General features: G+C 35.9%; 1 protein-coding gene across 2 annotated transcripts; it reads right to left on the bottom strand.

Moving 5' to 3' along the window:
- Nucleotides 1-8,671: 8,671 nt before the first annotated feature.
- LOC100646290 (UDP-glycosyltransferase UGT5) lies at nt 8,672-23,002 on the bottom strand. Of its 2 annotated transcripts, XM_048404932.1 has the most exons (5): nt 22,194-23,002; nt 21,209-21,639; nt 16,672-16,891; nt 14,482-14,622; nt 8,672-11,069 (listed from the first exon to the last, which is right to left on the bottom strand). In XM_048404932.1, exons 1-5 carry the CDS (start codon nt 22,811-22,813, stop codon nt 10,988-10,990), a joined length of 1,494 nt encoding a protein of 497 aa, XP_048260889.1. In that variant the 5' UTR covers nt 22,814-23,002; the 3' UTR covers nt 8,672-10,987. The 2 variants fall into 2 exon arrangements, with proteins under 2 accessions (XP_048260889.1, XP_020718418.1); XM_020862759.2 differs by lacking the exon at nt 8,672-11,069 and having other exon boundaries at nt 14,273-14,622.
- Between the last annotated feature and the right edge of the window lie 274 nt (nt 23,003-23,276).

Here is a 23,276-nt window from a genome sequence, read left to right on the forward strand (position 1 = left end):
CTGAAAAATTGAAAAAGGTGTACGTGATCATCTTGGGTTATTAACAGCTGTGAAAACAAGTGTACGTTGTAAGAGTACCGAAAACACAGGTATAAAATGGGTGTCTTGGTGGGAAGAATAATCAGTAGTTGGACTCATAACTGAGTTGCGACTAGTTGCAGTTACAAGTAAGCTGCGAGTAGTTGCGGGTCAATCGTTGCTCATGAGTTGTGGAATCATAATCAGTATGAGTTGTGGAAACAATGTGATTTGTGGGATCATTGCGAGTTGTGGAGTTGTGTTGGAATTGTACCGGAGCTGTGGTGGACTTGTGTCGGAGTTGTGTCGGAGTTGTACCGGAGGTGGAGTTATGGCGGAGTTGTGGTGGAGTTGTTTTGATACAATAAAATAACAAAATTTTAAGACAAGATAATGTAAAGATTACGAAAATGTAAATTTAGTTTTAACTTGTAAACAATATAAAAGTTATAAAAATCGGTATTGTAACAAATTGTTGAACGCGTCACTTTACAATAAAAATAAAAAAATTAATTAATTTGTTTGTCTCATGGTGGAAAAGTGATAATCGGCAAACACTAAGCATCGTTAACGGTTGACCTTCTGGATTGCTGTTAGTGATACGAGCCCCGGGTATATAAGAAACAACTGACTCCGGTGAGTGCTGGGACACTCCGGTGGGACACGGTGGGACACGGTGGGACACGGTGGGACACGGTGGGACACGGTGGGACACGGTGGGACACGGTGGGACACGGTGGGACACGGTGGGACACGGTGGGACACGGTGGGACACGGTGGGACACGGTGGGACACGGTGGGACACGGTGGGACACGGTGGGACACGGTGGGACACGGTGGGACACCGTGGGACACCGTGGGACACCGTGGGACACCGTGGGACACCGTGGGACACCGTGGGACACCGTGGGACACCGTGGGACACCGTGGGACACCGTGGGACACCGTGGGACACCGTGGGACACCGTGGGACACCGTGGGACACCGTGGGACACCGTGGGACACCGTGGGACACCGTGGGACACCGTGGGACACCGTGGGACACCGTGGGACACCGTGGGACACCGTGGGACACCGTGGGACACCGTGGGACACCGTGAAATGCGTGCGTTTTAGGCTTAATTAATCTTAAGATAGATACCTATGTTTAGTGCATTGTGAGCTCATTCTGTACAACGATACTTATCCATCTTGGAACGAAAAATTATACCCGCGATTTGTCGGTTCGCGATCGCTCGGTTGTTTCAAACTGTCGCGTGACGTACTCGCTCGTGCGTATTCCGGGTACGTGCGGGTCAACGTGCACTGGACAACTCTTTGGATTCGTAAGGCGGCCCAAGCACACCTCAGTCTTGGTGACTGTTCGAGGACTGCTCGACGTTCGCACCGGGTCGTGGGAGTTGTCGCGCCGTTGATGCTTGCGAATCCGTTGGGGATTCAGTCGTGGATCTGCACTCCTGTCCGATTGGTACTTCGGTACTCGGGCAGGGACCTGTAATTTAACGTCCTCCGTAATCCTGATCGGGCCCGCGGGGGTGGGCCCCACTGTTCAGTTGAGGCCTATGCCTTCGTAATCCTGTTCAGCGGCCCCTCCCCGGGTTCCACATGTTCAGTTGGAGTGTGTTAAGTTGCCGGCCTATGTGCTGGATCCACGGATGGATCACCAGCGGATCACTGGCATCATCGGTCGGCGCCATCGACCGCGACTCGTATAAGTTTCGAACGGCGAAACAGGAATCGAGTTATGGTCAATACTTGGGCTTTCCGCTAATCCTTCGGGTTATCCGGTGCACGGGGGTACGTCGCGTAAGTTTGTTAGTTCGTTCGTTAGTTTCACTTTCCTTCATTCGTTCCAAGTTAGATAAATGTGTCTTTGATACCGAATGCTGCCAATAGGGATGCCAATTATTGTACAATATTTGTACGGATCTATGTAATCGTTGTGTGGGAGATAGATGTCGCGTTATGTATGTTTTGTTCTACGTTTGTAAAGATTCATGTAAGTGCTGCGTTGGAGATATGTGTTTCGCAGTTAGGCTACGAAACAACTATTTCTTTACGCAGGCCCATGGTCAAGTAGAGTCGTAACTCGACATTCTGCCAATGGGTTGAACGTCGAGATGGATGTGTAATGTTAAATAACCCATGGGCGGGTCTCTTGCGTAGTCACCTCCTCGTGGTGAGACCTGGTAATTGGCATCGTTTTCCAAGGATTAATCAACTGATTAATTTTTGGAAAGCGATGCCAAGCTAAGAACTACGCAGCAGTCCGGTTTGTATCTCCAAATGCCGCGAAAAGAATTTTGGATGATCTAGGCTGGACTGCAACGTGGGATACCGTGGGACACCGTTGGACGACTTTGGACGACGTTGGACAACGTTGGAAGGCGTTGGACATCGTGGGCAAAGTTGGACACCGTGGGACACCGTGGGACTTCGTGGAACATCGTGGTACATCCTGGGACATCATCGGACATCCTGGGGTATCCTGGGACATCGATAATTTTTTGAAATGATTTGTGTAGTCGTTCTATACAAAATGAATTTTATGTGGTGCATGTTTACTTTTAAGATTCTATTGATTCATGTAATCGTCACGTTAGAGATATATATTATGTGATATTTTGTTACTTTCAAGATTTTAAAGATCCATGTGATCAGTCTATGCGAGATAGATGGTGCGTAATGTTTGCTGAATTTTAAGTTTTAGATTTAACCATTAATCGTAATTTTCAGCCGATATAACCAACGTCTTACCTTTAATTGATCATAATATAGGTCTTATACCTTAGTAAGGTACCTTAATAATCCTACGTACCTAAGTGAATTATTAGCGTACGCTGTGAGACGTCGCCTACCGTCGTGGGGCATCGCAGGAATATCGTGGGATGAGCGTGTTTTAGTTTTAATTAAATCTAAGATATATATATATATATATATATATATATATCTGCTAGGCTAAGTCCATTGTAAGCGCTGCTTGTACAGAAGCGAAAAGTTAAGGGCTCCTTTATTTAATCCTTTTAAATATGAAACTATTAAATAAAACAATTGATTTCACAGTGTTTCTAGTTTCAGTTTTTAAACTTCGCAGCAAGTTAAAGTCCTTCATACGAAAGGTTGCCAGTATGACTGTAATTTAATGTACTTTAGTTTAAGTAAGTTTTAGTTCTGAGACTTCGATTAAGTTAATTTTAAGCCTCATTGTTGGACGGTAAAGGCGGACGAGAAACAGCGAAGGACTTAATCTTTGTTTTAAGTTTTAATTTTAAACCCTAGTCCAAGTCTTAACTTTAAGTCCAAGTTATAAACATTAATATTAGAATTAATTTTTTAAGTCTTAGTTTTAAGCCTTGTTTTTATGTTTCAAGTCAGGTCAACATTACTGTCAAGTTTTAATTAGAAGTCGCGTCGTATTTGTTTCATTCCTTAGTTTTAGTTTATTTGCGAAGATTGATGTATTTAATTGATATATTTATACAGAAGAACAAGATTTTGGTGATCATTCTGCTCTTTTTGTTGATTTTTTACTATTTTCATTGGCCGTAATTTGTTTATTTGAATTATCGGGAATGTGTGTAGCGAGTTTCTGAGACAGAGTACTTATACTTGATAATATATTTTATTTATAATTTTGTATGTACAAAACATTATGTGGTTTCAATATAAACCACAACTACATTACATCGGTGACGTCGTATGTGGTACAAAAATAATATGTATCACGTCTGTTCTCACATCTCTTTTAAACAAATTGGATTTGATTTTAAGATATAGTAATTTTTAATTTTATAGAATTATTGCAATACTGTTAAAACAATGCTACAAATAGTATACAAATTTTCTTTTTCTTTTTTTGGTAATTCATAATTAAGTCATTATTAATCAACGCAGAATCTTCACTTTAACAAATCAGATTCATGATATAATAAAAACAGCTTTGTGATAACTAGAAATTTAGTTTCGCCTTTTTTAATTAATTTACATTAACAGAATCGAAATTCTTTTAGTTCCAGTGTAAAGTAGGAATATGATTTAAGATTTCAGAATATTAATAATAGTGTAATGTAACAACATAAATTCAAGATATTACAGTTAATATCATTATCTATTTTAATTGTAATAATTATAGAAACCAACGGAGACTGATTAATCTTTTACTATTTACAAAATAAGCGGCACTAATGCTGGTCATGTAAAATATGGTCATTTGGAAACTGCTAAGTTTGTTCTTTTACTAGCTCCTAGTTCGAAACCAAAAAGTTGCCAGGATGAAAATGTGCGATGCGAAGTTTATTCTTTCAACTCGCGATATTGTTCGCAAATGCAACTTCATCTCGTTGCTCGGGCAGAACACAACATAAACGGTCTTTCATGGGAGTTAAATGAGTGCACGAGGCTCATTAGACAGTAACAGCTCATCCTCTTCCTGTTGTTTCTTGTTGTCATGTCACAATGAGAAAAAGATCATAGAACGAGCTAATGAGCGCAGGAGGAGCGAGCTAGACTCGTCTAGTTTCAGTAAACTGATTAGTTTGACAAAAGTAATTCATGGTGGGATCACGGAACGTAACACAACAAAACCAATGAAATTAATTGTTGAAGAACAGAATATGCTTAGAATTGAGTTAAGAGAATTAATAATGTACTATTGTGGAAGATCCATTGGCCACAGGCTGTGAAGAATGGGAAATTCCGAAGGACCATATATCTGAAAAATTGAAAAAGGTGTACGTGATCATCTTGGGTTATTAACAGCTGTGAAAACAAGTGTACGTTGTAAGAGTACCGAAAACACAGGTATAAAATGGGTGTCTTGGTGGGAAGAATAATCAGTAGTTGGACTCATAACTGAGTTGCGACTAGTTGCAGTTACAAGTAAGCTGCGAGTAGTTGCGGGTCAATCGTTGCTCATGAGTTGTGGAATCATAATCAGTATGAGTTGTGGAAACAATGTGATTTGTGGGATCATTGCGAGTTGTGGAGTTGTGTTGGAATTGTACCGGAGCTGTGGTGGACTTGTGTCGGAGTTGTGTCGGAGTTGTACCGGAGGTGGAGTTATGGCGGAGTTGTGGTGGAGTTGTTTTGATACAATAAAATAACAAAATTTTAAGACAAGATAATGTAAAGATTACGAAAATGTAAATTTAGTTTTAACTTGTAAACAATATAAAAGTTATAAAAATCGGTATTGTAACAAATTGTTGAACGCGTCACTTTACAATAAAAATAAAAAAATTAATTAATTTGTTTGTCTCATGGTGGAAAAGTGATAATCGGCAAACACTAAGCATCGTTAACGGTTGACCTTCTGGATTGCTGTTAGTGATACGAGCCCCGGGTATATAAGAAACAACTGACTCCGGTGAGTGCTGGGACACTCCGGTGGGACACGGTGGGACACGGTGGGACACGGTGGGACACGGTGGGACACGGTGGGACACGGTGGGACACGGTGGGACACGGTGGGACACCGTGGGACACGGTGGGACACGGTGGGACACGGTGGGACACGGTGGGACACGGTGGGACACCGTGGGACACCGTGGGACACCGTGGGACACCGTGGGACACCGTGGGACACCGTGGGACACCGTGGGACACCGTGGGACACCGTGGGACACCGTGGGACACCGTGGGACACCGTGGGACACCGTGGGACACCGTGGGACACCGTGGGACACCGTGGGACACCGTGGGACACCGTGGGACACCGTGGGACACCGTGGGACACCGTGGGACACCGTGGGACACCGTGGGACACCGTGGGACACCGTGGGACACCGTGGGACACCGTGGGACACCGTGGGACACCGTGGGACACCGTGGGACACCGTGGGACACCGTGGGACACCGTGGGACACCGTGAAATGCGTGCGTTTTAGGCTTAATTAATCTTAAGATAGATACCTATGTTTAGTGCATTGTGAGCTCATTCTGTACAACGATACTTATCCATCTTGGAACGAAAAATTATACCCGCGATTTGTCGATTCGCGATCGCTCGGTTGTTTCAAACTGTCGCGTGACGTACTCGCTCGTGCGTATTCCGGGTACGTGCGGGTCAACGTGCACTGGACAACTCTTTGGATTCGTAAGGCGGCCCAAGCACACCTCAGTCTTGGTGACTGTTCGAGGACTGCTCGACGTTCGCACCGGGTCGTGGGAGTTGTCGCGCCGTTGATGCTTGCGAATCCGTTGGGGATTCAGTCGTGGATCTGCACTCCTGTCCGATTGGTACTTCGGTACTCGGGCAGGGACCTGTAATTTAACGTCCTCCGTAATCCTGATCGGGCCCGCGGGGGTGGGCCCCACTGTTCAGTTGAGGCCTATGCCTTCGTAATCCTGTTCAGCGGCCCCTCCCCGGGTTCCACATGTTCAGTTGGAGTGTGTTAAGTTGCCGGCCTATGTGCTGGATCCACGGATGGATCACCAGCGGATCACTGGCATCATCGGTCGGCGCCATCGACCGCGACTCGTATAAGTTTCGAACGGCGAAACAGGAATCGAGTTATGGTCAATACTTGGGCTTTCCGCTAATCCTTCGGGTTATCCGGTGCACGGGGGTACGTCGCGTAAGTTTGTTAGTTCGTTCGTTAGTTTCACTTTCCTTCATTCGTTCCAAGTTAGATAAATGTGTCTTTGATACCGAATGCTGCCAATAGGGATGCCAATTATTGTACAATATTTGTACGGATCTATGTAATCGTTGTGTGGGAGATAGATGTCGCGTTATGTATGTTTTGTTCTACGTTTGTAAAGATTCATGTAAGTGCTGCGTTGGAGATATGTGTTTCGCAGTTAGGCTACGAAACAACTATTTCTTTACGCAGGCCCATGGTCAAGTAGAGTCGTAACTCGACATTCTGCCAATGGGTTGAACGTCGAGATGGATGTGTAATGTTAAATAACCCATGGGCGGGTCTCTTGCGTAGTCACCTCCTCGTGGTGAGACCTGGTAATTGGCATCGTTTTCCAAGGATTAATCAACTGATTAATTTTTGGAAAGCGATGCCAAGCTAAGAACTACGCAGCAGTCCGGTTTGTATCTCCAAATGCCGCGAAAAGAATTTTGGATGATCTAGGCTGGACTGCAACGTGGGATACCGTGGGACACCGTTGGACGACTTTGGACGACGTTGGACAACGTTGGAAGGCGTTGGACATCGTGGGCAAAGTTGGACACCGTGGGACACCGTGGGACTTCGTGGAACATCGTGGTACATCCTGGGACATCATCGGACATCCTGGGGTATCCTGGGACATCGATAATTTTTTGAAATGATTTGTGTAGTCGTTCTATACAAAATGAATTTTATGTGGTGCATGTTTACTTTTAAGATTCTATTGATTCATGTAATCGTCACGTTAGAGATATATATTATGTGATATTTTGTTACTTTCAAGATTTTAAAGATCCATGTGATCAGTCTATGCGAGATAGATGGTGCGTAATGTTTGCTGAATTTTAAGTTTTAGATTTAACCATTAATCGTAATTTTCAGCCGATATAACCAACGTCTTACCTTTAATTGATCATAATATAGGTCTTATACCTTAGTAAGGTACCTTAATAATCCTACGTACCTAAGTGAATTATTAGCGTACGCTGTGAGACGTCGCCTACCGTCGTGGGGCATCGCAGGAATATCGTGGGATGAGCGTGTTTTAGTTTTAATTAAATCTAAGATATATATATATATATATATATATATATATCTGCTAGGCTAAGTCCATTGTAAGCGCTGCTTGTACAGAAGCGAAAAGTTAAGGGCTCCTTTATTTAATCCTTTTAAATATGAAACTATTAAATAAAACAATTGATTTCACAGTGTTTCTAGTTTCAGTTTTTAAACTTCGCAGCAAGTTAAAGTCCTTCATACGAAAGGTTGCCAGTATGACTGTAATTTAATGTACTTTAGTTTAAGTAAGTTTTAGTTCTGAGACTTCGATTAAGTTAATTTTAAGCCTCATTGTTGGACGGTAAAGGCGGACGAGAAACAGCGAAGGACTTAATCTTTGTTTTAAGTTTTAATTTTAAACCCTAGTCCAAGTCTTAACTTTAAGTCCAAGTTATAAACATTAATATTAGAATTAATTTTTTAAGTCTTAGTTTTAAGCCTTGTTTTTATGTTTCAAGTCAGGTCAACATTACTGTCAAGTTTTAATTAGAAGTCGCGTCGTATTTGTTTCATTCCTTAGTTTTAGTTTATTTGCGAAGATTGATGTATTTAATTGATATATTTATACAGAAGAACAAGATTTTGGTGATCATTCTGCTCTTTTTGTTGATTTTTTACTATTTTCATTGGCCGTAATTTGTTTATTTGAATTATCGGGAATGTGTGTAGCGAGTTTCTGAGACAGAGTACTTATACTTGATAATATATTTTATTTATAATTTTGTATGTACAAAACATTATGTGGTTTCAATATAAACCACAACTACATTACATCGGTGACGTCGTATGTGGTACAAAAATAATATGTATCACGTCTGTTCTCACATCTCTTTTAAACAAATTGGATTTGATTTTAAGATATAGTAATTTTTAATTTTATAGAATTATTGCAATACTGTTAAAACAATGCTACAAATAGTATACAAATTTTCTTTTTCTTTTTTTGGTAATTCATAATTAAGTCATTATTAATCAACGCAGAATCTTCACTTTAACAAATCAGATTCATGATATAATAAAAACAGCTTTGTGATAACTAGAAATTTAGTTTCGCCTTTTTTAATTAATTTACATTAACAGAATCGAAATTCTTTTAGTTCCAGTGTAAAGTAGGAATATGATTTAAGATTTCAGAATATTAATAATAGTGTAATGTAACAACATAAATTCAAGATATTACAGTTAATATCATTATCTATTTTAATTGTAATAATTATAGAAACCAACGGAGACTGATTAATCTTTTACTATTTACAAAATAAGCGGCACTAATGCTGGTCATGTAAAATATGGTCATTTGGAAACTGCTAAGTTTGTTCTTTTACTAGCTCCTAGTTCGAAACCAAAAAGTTGCCAGGATGAAAATGTGCGATGCGAAGTTTATTCTTTCAACTCGCGATATTGTTCGCAAATGCAACTTCATCTCGTTGCTCGGGCAGAACACAACATAAACGGTCTTTCATGGGAGTTAAATGAGTGCACGAGGCTCATTAGACAGTAACAGCTCATCCTCTTCCTGTTGTTTCTTGTTGTCATGTCACAATGAGAAAAAGATCATAGAACGAGCTAATGAGCGCAGGAGGAGCGAGCTAGACTCGTCTAGTTTCAGTAAACTGATTAGTTTGACAAAAGTAACCTTTCGTGAATTGCGCCTCAATTAACAATACCTAATTATGATCATAAAATCATAATCATAGTACTACTAAAAATCGAAATTCTGTAAGTAGGGAGTGTGTTAAGTTTATGGATTGTGGTTAACCTGACAGACAAGATGAGAAGTCTTTATAATCATCTTTGGTAGTTCTTTCAACTAGGACGAGTGTGATGTATTTTCGAAATCGTTGATTACATTAGAAAAAACTTAAATTTTTAGCTGATTTTATTTTAATTCGATTGAAGATAATCAACAATTTTATAATTCTTCCAAATCTAATGTATCTAAAATTTTTTTAGTTCTGATATATTGAGAAAAATGGAAAAACTAAGTCGGTTAACGAGAAAGAAAAATCATAAAGATTTGTATTTAAAGAACTATTGATACGTATCCTTCTGTACTCCTTCTACTTCAGCTTCATATTTCAAGGCAATTTCTCGCTACAATAAATTATTTCAATGCGAACTTCTTTTAGCTCTTTGGTTGCTTCTCTGTGAGTTTAGTTGGACAATTGAGGATTTTTAACGATTTATAATAGGAGTCTGTCAAAGAAAAGGAGGTTATTAAAGATGTGTAAAAATATATTATTAAGATATATAGGATATATGAAAATATCTGTTGTATTATGATATGCAGTATAATTAAACATATGATAATAAAACTTATTATCGAAGAAACAAAAATATTACACACCAATGACAATATTCATAAGATACGTTATGTATGTATATTTAGTAAAATTTAAATTCTGCGATAAAATAGTACGATGTTTCGATGAAATATAAGAATAATATCAACGATTATAAATAAAATAACAAAGAGGAAATCTACGATAATGTAAATGGACGAATTCTGAATTATTACAATCTTAAAACAAACTATACACTTTGGAACATTTAACATGTTACTTTCAACCCAAATATATCCTGTATTGTTTAAAACATTCTGTATTTTACTTTCGTGAAGTGTAACATTTTGTGAAGATATAAAAAAAAAAAATAAAGATTGCAAATAAAAATTTATCTAAAAACGAATATGATCTTATTTATAGAATTTATAACACCCTTATTTATAGTGTTCAAAATTAATTAGTGTACGTAATGAATACTTCATATATATGTACAATGTTTCCCGTAGTGCGGTGGCGTTGACAGTTTTTGTTGGCGATTTTGAACATAATCAATGCGTTCAACACCATACCCTGGGATGGGATAGTTGAGGCTTTTGAATTCTTCGAGGTGCCTCCCTATTTTGTTCGTGTCATTCAAGCCTACCTGAACGACAGGTACCTACGGAACATAGGAAGGAAGGTGACGAACACCTGTCACCATTGCGGAGAGGGCGAGGTCACGGCCCAGCACACGCTAGAGTTTTGTCCGGCATGGGAAATCCCCCGCCATGTTCTGTGACTCGCAATTGGCGAGAGCTTGGGCCCCTCGTCAGTCGTAGATGCGATGCTGAGGTGTTCCTCGCGGTCCGCTCCTATTGTGAAGAAATAATGCTCCCAAAGAAGCGGGCAGAGTGGGAAACGATAAGCACTTCTCACCCTTGTAAGGTTTCGTGCCGCTCTAGGTGGTCATAGGGGTCGCCACGTGGAGAAGGTTGCGGGTCCTCCTCGGACCTGCACGACGGCTCAGGGGATGACGTTGAGAGGTGTGGTCACAACGCCCAAATTTGTTCTCCGGCAGCAATTTGAAAGAAGTCCCGGAGCACTCCTTTTAAGCGTTAGATAGGGTCCATGAGGATTTCCCCAAATATACAAAAAAAAAAAAAATATATATATATATATGTACAATTTTCCTTATATTGCCTTGAAACTTAATACCATGTAAAATATTAATACTTCAGTTCATAGAAATATCTTTATATATTGATATTATTATGCGCATAATTATAATGAACTATATATATCTTTTAAAGTAATACAAAAGGCAACGGTATTTGTCATACAACTAGATAAAAATATATTGAGATATAAAACTTTGTTTTTAATTCCTGTTTGACAGAAAAAATATATCAAAGAAACTTTTCGTTCCGTACGGAAATAATGTTTCAAAAAACTTGCATGTCCTTTTTTAATGTAATTCTCGTACAGAGGAGTGTAAAGAATACTTTGACGTAGCAACACGTGCGCGGTTGGAATCAAGCCTGGAAAGCAGGTCAAAGCAATATGTACGTTTCATTCAAATTAATAGTATGCTCGACATCCGTCTGAACTATGTGACTGAAATTATAATATTATAATATAAATAAAATATATTCCACGATATACGTGTTCGTTGCCTGAAAATGAACAAAATAATCCTCCGAAATGTGGAAAAGATTACGTTTTATATGTTTCTACAAACGATATCCACGAACGTTGACATATCAGGAATTTAAAAGATTTCATTTACGCACATTTGATTTATTTCTGTATGAGTCATCATCCTCCAGCCACCTATACCATGGCATTTACAAAGAAACTAATTCAATTATCTTTAAACGTCACATTTTTTGAAGCATCTCTGATTAAATAATATCAAAGGGAAGAAATTTGTTAACGAACCACGTTTACGGAAACCAAGAGACCCCGTCTCGTTATAAATTCGGCTAAATTAATATGGCGCATTTATTTCGTATTCCTGGTCGCCTCGGGATTTATTCGACGGCCGGGAAGTCTAAACACTTTATTAGATTGCATTCAGAGTCGCGAAAGAGACGCGATTTCCCCCAATTTATAACTGCGCTTTTATTCTCTGAGCGGTAGATGCGCGGCTGACTTTTCCGGCTTCCTGTTTTGCTACTTCACGTTCGTGCATACATAATAAAGCACGAGTGATATAACGCTGGAATATGCAAAAGCTTCTTTTCGTCGCGTAAGATGGCACGTATAACTAATATAATGACGTTCTCCTTTCTTTGTTATGGTATTTGAAATTCTAAAGCCGCGGCTTTCGTTATATTTACTGTTTCTCCTATGCAGGTGTGAGATATTTTGTTCGACGAATGCATCAAGCGGCCTGAATTTTGGCGAATATGATCCTCTGTTGTAAATATTTGCCTCGTGCATGTTTGATCTGTATAATATTATGTGTAACATCGTCATATTACAGTAATTATACATTTACTGTATATATTTACTCAAATTACGCGTTATTACGCGTTGTATTGGATTTTAATTGAAAATATTAATTTATCACAAGACAATTTCAAGGAAAAATCATACCTTGCATTATAATCTTCATTTCTAAACTTTACATTTAGGAAAAAAAGTTCGATCTATGATTTGAGAAAATTTCATCCGCGGCTTTTATCTGTGCCATTTATCTGAACGAATGGAACTTTGAGTTTTCTTCACAACTAGCAGGTGACACATACAGGCTTTTCTACAGATACACTTTCCTTTTTCATGAACTACATTAGCGCATAAGTTTTCTTTTTCTCTTGAAAAACTTATTCCTTGATACTCGCAGTATTTTCTACAAGTGCTGCTCAATTCTTTTTCAGAGTATCTCAGATAGATAGAGATGTATTCTTCTAAAATATTTTTGTTACATATCATAATTACCTCTAATGTTATGTTCGCTATCAATAATATTATATTGTTCTTCTTTTTAGAATTAATTTCGAAAATCTGTCTCTCTACACTTTAATTAAATACGATAAAATGTCCAATAATAAGGATATTATTTATTAAATCGAATTTATTAAATCGAAAAACTACAAAATTTTAAGTGAAGGAATAAGATAATAAATATAGATCAACCTTTCACGCAGAAAACTTATGAAATTTGAATAGGAGCATATCAAAAATACACAGGAAGTTTCAATATTTTACAACTTGACTATTATCCTAGAAGAAATGTCTCCCTTAAACATACTTCCGTAAGTTTCTACTTTAGTCAGGCAATTTCGTAAAGCGTTCGGCCAAATATTTTATAAGTAAACGCGAGTTTCAAAGCTTTTAAAAGCATTTTCGATGCATTGTCTCAGTCCTCAGTATTGATGATATTGTAAACTGTAGTCTCTTAGGCAAAATACATTGGAAAAAGGATGGCTCGCCATAGGAATTTAACTATTTCGAATGTAAATATTTGGTTTTATTCCTTATTTGTTGCTTAATTGTCGTATCAAGAAATAATGATTTTAGGGAAAATGAATCGAACTGTTGAAGCAAAAATTGTTTTTTCTATATCAGTAAGTCATCGTTGCAGCAAATGAACAATGTGTATAATACTAGTATCTATTGCTTCAAATTTCATAATACAATATAAATTGGAAATCTGTAATAAAATGTTTTCATTTGAAACTTCGTTTCCGAGAAAATCGAGTTTAACAACTTGTCAATTTACGCGAAGTTGGCTAATTCCCGATTGAATACGCGCGGACAAAATCGGCAGCTGGTTATTCCACATACATGAAAAGATAAATCTAAAATGTGGAATGCAGTTTTTTCATTTGAAATCTCGTTTTCTAGGAAATGAAATTTGAAAATTTATCGAACACACATCGTATCGGGCTAAACACGTCGAAACTCGATTTTTAAAAGAACGAAATTTCAAATGAAAAAATTATATTCCGCATGTTCTTAATGTGTGAATTATATCTTTATTTAAGTTCCAGAATTTTTCATGAATTTTTGATTTCTCGTATAAGTTGTACGTTGCCAACTGAACGGCGGAAGTTTTTAGTACAAAGCTGCCGTACGAGGTGTAGGTTTCCAGCCAAACGGCCTCGACGTGAAAGTATTAAGAACTGTAATTTGCGTCCTGAACAACAATGTTAAATCCCTACTCGACCAGATATTCTCGCCACCACCGTTGTTGTTATAATATAAAGGTAGTATAAAAAATATTCTTATCTTTTTATATAAAAGTGTGAACAATAATATTATCATTAAAAACGAGTAACAAATGTAACAAATTGTACAAATGACTCGAATAAACATTTTTATTTAAAAAATAAATCATTCCTTAGAATCTTGCTCAAGAATAGCAATGTCATTATGATCGTTTCTTATTAATGTCTACTGACACTATTTTTCTTCGACAAAATAATAATTTAAATAATTTATAAACGATCCAAATTGTAAATATAATTGAGATTAGCATCATAGATATAACATCCAACAATAGATATTGATACCATGTTAACTCTGCAGCTGCTGTTTTTAAAGAATTTGGTCCATGACGAAGTAAATATTCTATCCAATAAACTCCTTCATCCAATGGCGGTATTGGCCGATCTTTGAACTGCGAAGAAGCTTTTCGTGCCATATCCATGTAGCTGTGAATTATATTATAATTATTTGTATCTTCCACCCCATATTCCACATAATATTAAAATTGATTAATAAAATTTTCAAATATTCAATTGCAAGATGATTCTTATTATATTTCATAATAATTTTATTAATTAAATTTTAATTATTATAGATTTATTATGGATTTATTGAATTTGTTACTTCAGTAAACATTAATTTTAATATATTCTCTAAAATATTTGAAAGCACATTCATATTTCATTAAAAATGTAAATTAATGTTAAGTATCTCAATAATGTGATAAAGAAGATACACATATTTTATCAAAAATTGTTCGATAATTATTTTGTAATTAATTGAAGGATTTGTTATGTATTAAATTTGCATGACTCCTGGTTTTAGGATAATACTTTATACTATTGTTTGCAATATACAAATTCTCTGCATCAGCTGCTAACGTAGCCTTTTATTTTACTCTGCAGCTCTACATAAAACCCTATGTTTAGCTATGAGATGCAGATTTTCTTATCGCGATTCTCTCCGCAAATTTTTTATCTTGTTTATATACGTGTGTAATATACGTATGTAAATTTCACTTGTTAACTGCTCATATATTTTTCAAAACTAATGTAATATTTTAATAACACCTTCTCTATGATAATTAAGTTCAATATTAAGACCAATGATTTAAAGCTTGTAGCTCCTCATTCTCCAATAAAAATTTTTTACGTTTAAGGAAAATGTGAAAGAATCATTATTCAAATGTGCAGTTTCTCATTTCAAGTTTACTCTGAAAACTTTCTTCAAACATTTAAAGCCCCTTTCTCGATCGAAACGAAAGCAAAATTTCATCAAATTTACAAATGTCGAGGATCGCAGCAAAGTTAATAAAGAATTGAAAACTAAATAATTTTCACATTCAGTTTTCAGAACTGACGTCTCTCATTTATTAAACGTTTACTCTACTTAAACGATTCAGTACGTCAACAAATGTTTACTCTTTCGACTCGTGTACCAGAAAAAATGATTTGCGTAATTAAAAAACAGCATGATAGTTAGAAAGTTCTCAGCATAATTAAAATTGGCAACTGGAGCATTGTTATCCTCGATTTGCATCGAACAATTTCCAATGTTCTTCCACTTTAAAACATCTCGTACAAGGCTAAAACACGTATCGTATGTAATCTAGTACACTAATTTCATTATTATACTTGATTACCTATCGCTGCAACGATTCAAGTAAACAAGCAAGTTTCGACTTTGGCTAATTAATCCTATAGACTCGTGGTACAATTTTAATAGACCGTTTTTAATAGATTTAATAGATTCACCGACTATATTCATGGTTGCGCCGATAAAATTTCAAACCGTTTAGATCTGCGATGTTCACCGACGAAGACGTTTACACTTGGGAGTAATTGTAATCGTTAACAATGATTTGTAGCGGGACAGGCGATTAATGGGGGAGGCAGCGAGGGGAGTTTGCAGTAATTAATGTACGATCGATTCGAAAATCGACGATGAAATTCAGTACGCGTGGCCCGTTTATCGGGAGGCGATTGCTATCTGCCAAATGCATACCGCCGATACAATTGTAATGCAGAAACGTTCCTCCGATGTTACCCTCATCTGTACGGGCGAGAACGTTTAACCGATGTTTACAATTTCCAGATGATGAAGAGTGTCTGTACACCGAACACCATATGCCATCTGCGTTTCTTGGAATTTTGGTATAGTTTCTTGGAAAATGAAATTTTTGAAATTTGGAAATTTCATTGAAGAAGGAGTTACTAAAAATCTCTTCTTTATAAAAGGTATTGCTAAATATAAATATCTTCGATTATCTCGTAAGTACTATAAAATACTTAATTGAAATATTTTTTAATAGTTTGTAGAATATTTTTCAATTGTGTGCATGCAATCATAAAGGAAAATATGTTATGTCTGTAGATAGCTGATGAAGTAGAGCTAGTGGAAAAATCTCTTTGACGTTCTTTCTCTCACTTGATTCTTCGATTCGCTACCCGAACTATGAAATTTCCATTTGCACGAAGAACGAAGATTCTGATTACCTCTTGTTCACGAGCAGTTCGCTCAAAGCGTTCGATACTAGCGCGTATGAAAGTTGACGGTAATCCAGCTTCAGAGCCAACCCCTTTTTCACGAAGTAGGCCATGTTCAAGTGCTGATCTCCAAACAGGGGTATACCGAGAATCGGTACCCCGCAATAAACTGCCTCTTGAGTCCCTAGCAATCCGCCGTGTGTAATAAATAGCCGCACATTCGGGTGACCTGGTAATTTTCAAACCAATAAAGTTAAACCTTTTGTGATATTTTTTCTTTTCTTTTTTTTTTTTTTTTTTCTTTTCTCGCGGAGTAATCCCGTGGAAATAATAAATGTTAGGTTCAGTAATAAGAACATATTGTATGGAATGATTTACACATTCTAGGGAGCTATAATGCACATAAAAGTTCGATTTTATAAATACATGTTACTTAGTAATCTGTATTCTTAAGTAACATCTTCATTCTTTCGCATTGCTAATAATTTACACCAAGCGATTGTTGTAACTAGGAATAACAGAAAAAATAAAAAGAACAGGAAACTTATTCAAAAAGACGGCTTTGATCACATAATTAAACAAATATTATTCTTCCAGTTGAATAGTTATAGTTTCACATATGTATATACCTACGTATATTCACAAAAAGACATAACGCCAAAGATACTTCAATTGAAACGAAAAAATATTTTAGGGTAACTTCATTTAAATACTCCGGGAGATCGCAAGACATCGATTTGAAGGAATAATGTATCAAGAAATTGAATAATGAACAAATTTGTCAATAACGCTTCGAATCTCGTTTGTGCATCTAAATCAATTACTTGAACAGCGATCGTTTGCATACAAAGCGATCTGATTGCTAACAGCATACGAAATGGAACATACAGGTAACGTATGTGGAAATTTGGATCCATCCCAAGATTTAACCTAGACCTAGCCTAAATTTAAGCCTGTCCTAATTCACACATTATTCTCCTAGTCCTATAACTTGCTCTTTATTTACGATGTACTAAACCCGTGAATTGTACAGAATTCTATAACGCTCTGAACGTGACACGTATGTCAAATCATGCGATATCGCGATATTAAATTACAGCGCTACCTCGATAAACTTTAATAATAGCTCGTATAAACAGATTTTATTCGAAACAAAATAGCCGAGCGAACTGCAACCAAAGGAAATTATGTACCGGTTATTAGTAACGTGATTTAGAAATTTTCATAGCTTAACACTCTTTTCATAAATAATAATTAAAGACAGCAAGGTGTTACAAGGTAGATTTCGTTTTTGGGGAATTGAAAATCGTGGCGAATATTTCTGGTCGTTTTTCGTTATCTACTTTCATATTCATTAAATCAAGTGAGATTTTGCAATTTATTTTACATATTGTTTTATCATGTATATATTTATTTTAGTAAAAAAAAAAAACATTGTAGATATTGAATAAATATGGAACGTGATACACAGGGAAATATAAAAATGATCGATAATAAAAAGTAAAATTGAAGTTAATTTGAAAAATTATGTGGCTCACATATTATCGTACATCAGAAATGAATTCTATATGGTATAAAATATATCTAGAAATGTATCTTATTTTTCACATTCTTTAGATGTTCTATTCATTTAGTTCGTTGATGTACGATCGGAATATTATTGAAATATTTCTTATAAATTTTCATCTTTCTGTTAATAATAGCAAATATTATACAATCGCGGCTCACTATATCTATGTAACTACAATTCAAAACATTGATTTGCTCTCCTTTTGAAGGTCCACTTCTTCCGTATTGAACAAACTAATTTTCGGCAGGCAATCTCAGAGGAACGAAAGTTTCGAGTTGCTTTTTGAGGCTTGTTGCTCGACAATAGTGATGCACTTAACCTTATTTTTCAAAGTTCGAAGATTAATTTACTTCTGCATAAGGCACGCTTGCATATCTTTTTTCTAAAGCATTTTTTCTCTAATATAATCTGGAAAAATATCAAAAAAAGTGTTCTGTGTGAAAAATAAAAAATTGCTATTCATTTTGTAGTATAGAAAAAATGTACAAGTTAAATACTTTTTTAAAAAATCTTTCTCGTTTATTGGTCATCTGTTACAAATGACCATACACAAATATTGTAATCTTAAGTTTAAACATAGTACTATAAATGTCTTATTAAATGCAAATATTTTATTTTCAGGAATAAACACATATACGTATTTAGCAGTGCAGCTCTATTGATAATTAAAATATTCAATACATGAATTAGTATCCAGTCGCTTTCAAAGGTATTCGTTAATTTTTAAAAATTTATATGGTTTATAATTTTTTTCTGCTCTTTCGCTGGTTCAAAAATTCTGTTGAATAATTCAACGAACTCACATCGTATTTTCTACCATTCTGTTTTCAGTATTTTATAAAACTGATTTCTACTTTGCGTTTCCTTTTCACCTTTAGTTCGATATAAATCCCATATGTATTTTAGAATATTTAGGTCAGGGTTTCATGTATTGCAGCATTTTTAATATTTCGACAGCCAGAAAGAATCAAAAATAATGGAAAATTAATAATCGAGGAAAGAGTATTTAATGATTAGTCAAGTAGAGATACACGTGCTTTTGACTGATAACGAACTGATATCAATTTTTAGAAGTATCTATAAATTGAAAGAATCCAATTCTTCCGTACTATTTCTATGTATACTTCATGTTTTACTGAAGTATACTAAACTGTAATAAAGATTTGGGTTTCTAAGCGTTGCTTAAAAAGAAGCTTAAACAAGTTTAAAATTTTCACGAGCATAAATTGAAATATATCACTTTTCTATTAGAAGATAACAGCTGTGTACTTCCTTTCGGGGATTCATCTTATTTAGTGTTTCCTTAGGACATATAAAACGACAGAGATACAGAAACTCGAGGTAGGTTAAACGCTATATAGATAGCGTTGAATATCATATTATAAAATAAACTACAATTATATCTGACTATACAAAATTATGATTATTGACAACAAATGGGGCGTAGATAGTATAGATAGATAATGCGTATAAAAGGTGCTCGATATTCGGGCAAATTGATCTATAAATTATTTAACGTTAATGCATACTTTAAATCCGTTTTATTCGATTTCGGGGTTCAATATCCGGAATCATAAATGGAGTTGTCGATTGTATGAGAGAATGTACTGTTGTCCTATTGATACGAACACAGATACATGAAACAGATTATTGGTACGAACCAGTAGGTCAAGGGAAAAAATCGAAACCTTTGAATTATTTGAAATTCAACTACTCGTTGTAACTGCGGATACGCAAAACAAAAATACATTTTTTCATTTAATTTCACGATAAAAATATAATCTTAAATGTATTCTTTTTCAACACGAAAAAAATATAAAATCAATGCGCCTAAATTATTAAACTTAAAAGTATACGTATGTGTATTTATATCTTTCAACTTCCTCGTACAAAACAGTGTTATATATTAAAAATAATATATTTTTTGATGTCACAGTAAAAATGAACATTGTCAAAAATGAATATTGTACGATAATGAATTACTGTTAGTTATTTTTACTAATCCTATTGATTAGTGACTATTATTACTTATTATTAATTAATGATAATAAATGTAAACTATAAGAGAATGATAAACACGATATCTTATATTAAGCAATATATTGTACATTACCATTCTAATACTATCTTCTATATATTTAATGATAAGGTAATGATAATTTGGTACTAAGCTTCTACACCAATACGTCTCCTTTCTTTAAGATAATAGATTCTTTGTCAGTACAATAAACGTTGATAATTACTAAAGAAATAATTACATCCATTAATTTACATTCAATCTTTCCTCTTTTTTAAATTTCTATTCCCTTTTCTCTTTCTATTTTAGGAAAAATATTTCATACGTCACTATATATAGTTATATGTAGAAAACGTGATGCGATACTTCTAGGCTACAAATATATGTATCTTTGATCGGTGCACCCAACAAATATTTTAAATCGTTTTTGTTTTGTCAAAAACAACGACCCTTCGTACAAACTTTATTCCTAGCTTTCTAACGACTAGATTTACTCTTACTAAATTTATCTTTTCATAAAAAGAATTATGTAATCAGATCTCTCTTGCGTTACAATTAACTGCTACAGTTTATATTTTCACGTCGTCTATCGCTTATTTAAGTATCATTGAAAGTACTGGCTAGACTAATATTAAAATGAGTACATAGCATAAATATTACTAGAATATGTTCGTCGTCTAGAATTTTACTACATACTTTTACTCCAACATAACATACTTCTTTCTACATACTTTTTTCTTGCAACATAACATACCTCTGTTCAGTCGATCAACATTTTGCTCATAAATGTACAGATCGAAAACCCGAACCAAGAACATGAGAAAGTTACGGAACCTTCGACACGGAAAGTAGCAAAAACCACGCATAAAAGCATTCGCAGGTTTTTTATGACCACCATAGGATAATATTCTCTCGATGCTTAAACTTTCCGGTACTAGTAAAGAAGAATATATACGTACACAATATGGAGAGCTGGGGCGCCCATTCGATGCACTTAACGTTCTTGGGCAGCGTGGGCATTTTCCCTCCGGTGCACTTCCATAGTATTTGCTGCGGTACTTGCTCGAATGCTCTGTAAAAAGCTGCTAACGCCTGCTCCGACATGGTGGACGAGTCTATTTGCGATCCTAGACTAAAGTAAATAACACCGTTTTTGCTGTGCGAGTCAAGAAAATTCTGAAGATCTTCCGGCAACGATGGTGGACTTGATGACAGTATGTGAATACCACCCAGTTCCTTGAATCCTGGCGCCAAGGCTCGCGAAGTGCTAACTGCTGCATGTCCGTTTGTTAATACCAATGATATTCTCGATCTTAGAGTGTCAAAGTCGGGCAGATCGTCACCGAAATGTCTTTTGGCAATTTCGTAACCTGGCTTATCTGATAAGTATCTGTAACAGAATTAAAAGTGTCGAGTATTGACACGACGGATTCCACATAAAGTAGGTACTCGCTTAAGGTATTAAATTAGAAAATATGGAAGTACTTTGTTTAACGTTCTAGCACGAACAGCATTGGTTATTTCGATTAGAAGATTTATGAAACTTGTTACTCTTTACTCCGTCTAAATAATTACTTATTGCATAAATAAAACTACGGTTGCAATATTACAAAGAATTCGTAAAAACAAATGTACAAAATACTATGTTTCATTGAAAGAAGATCATCCATTGGAAGACGACCATGCATACAAGTTTTTAATACACAATACACAAAATTATACTTATTATGTTAAATTCTTGAAGACAAACTAGGCTTATAAATGTCTCATTTCAATTAATTCAATACTACGTATCATCTCTAAATATAATGATCTAGTTTAACATAATTCAACTGCTGATTTCTATGTATTTATGGGAAATTTGAAGGTGCAAATGAATTTGTATAATATTTCATAATGATTCTACAAAAGTAAACACGATACAGTAGTATTAGTTTGCTTCACCTGTATGCAAATTTGGTGACTAGAAAATCCACAAAGTTAATGGATCTCTCAAAGAAATTCATCTGATCCGTTAAATCGTTTATCCAGCACGGGATATAGCTAGGGATTTCAGGATTCCTCATAATCTCGTTCGTCCATGGTAGAATAACGCTACTGGTAGCTCCAACTGCAATCGGTATGTTCAAAGTATGAACGATACCAAGAAAACAATCAGTGGCAAAAAGCTCGATAATGCAAACGTCAAACTTTTCCTTCGATCGCAGAAGCTTCTTCAGCGCCGGATGATTCAGCACAGAATCGCATGATGGTGCACCACGATTAAGCACCGCCCTAAGTACTTCCCATTTAGATGCTTTAAAAGAGTTTGGCACTGTCTTGGTGCCAACCAAACTTGGTAGACTTGAACTTATATCAATATCTGTAAAATTAGGCAAAGGCGTTTTCTGAGGGAAAAAGTTCACTGACACCACCTGATGACCATTTTCAGCAAGTTTCTTCAATAATGGCTCGAACACGATGTAGTGACTTTTTGCTTGATGCGGGAATAACACCAAGATTCTTGCACCATTAATACTGAATATTACACAACTAATCACTGTTAGTAGAAACTGGAAATTCATTACGACGGCAAATGTCGAACTTTGACTTTAGTGTACAAGAAGAAAGAAATTATTCTCAAAAACTACACATGGGGATAAGGTTGAACATTACGGTTACTGTGAGGATAGAAGGTCGAACGATACGAGTGGAATGGCCAAGAAACAATAATGACGAAACGATAAATGCTCGGTGTCGATATGGAACAAACTGTGACAGTGTAGTTAGTCAAGGTTGTTTCCATATCTACTCACATTTATTATCTTTTTATCGTTGACATGATACAAATTTATGTATACGTGAGATTTCTATTTAGGAAGTTGTTTACATGTTTACTGTTACGAATTTTTTATTTGGACAATCTTGCGTAAGAAATTTTTAAATTAAATTTCCACAATTCCATAATAATATGAAGTATGAAAAAGATTAGAAACACTTGATGTATTGATATATAATATCATATTGGAGAGAAATAATTAAAAAATT

Source organism: Bombus terrestris, chromosome 4 (genome assembly GCF_910591885.1).
Source record: "Bombus terrestris chromosome 4, iyBomTerr1.2, whole genome shotgun sequence".
Taxonomy (NCBI): domain Eukaryota; kingdom Metazoa; phylum Arthropoda; class Insecta; order Hymenoptera; family Apidae; genus Bombus; species Bombus terrestris.

What these genes read in the sequence shown, in the direction of transcription:
- LOC100646290 (XM_020862759.2), bottom strand. Translation starts at nt 22,813, where the DNA reads ATGAATTTCCAGTTTCTACTAACAGTGATTAGTTGTGTAATATTCAGT. An exon ending in GCCCCAGCTCTCCATATTGT is followed by an intron (nt 16,892 to 21,208) that starts GTACGTATATAT and finishes GAAAATTACCAG; the next exon opens with GTCACCCGAATGTGCGGCTA. An exon ending in GAACTGCTCGTGAACAAGAG is followed by an intron (nt 14,623 to 16,671) that starts GTAATCAGAATC and finishes TATAATTCACAG; the next exon opens with CTACATGGATATGGCACGAA.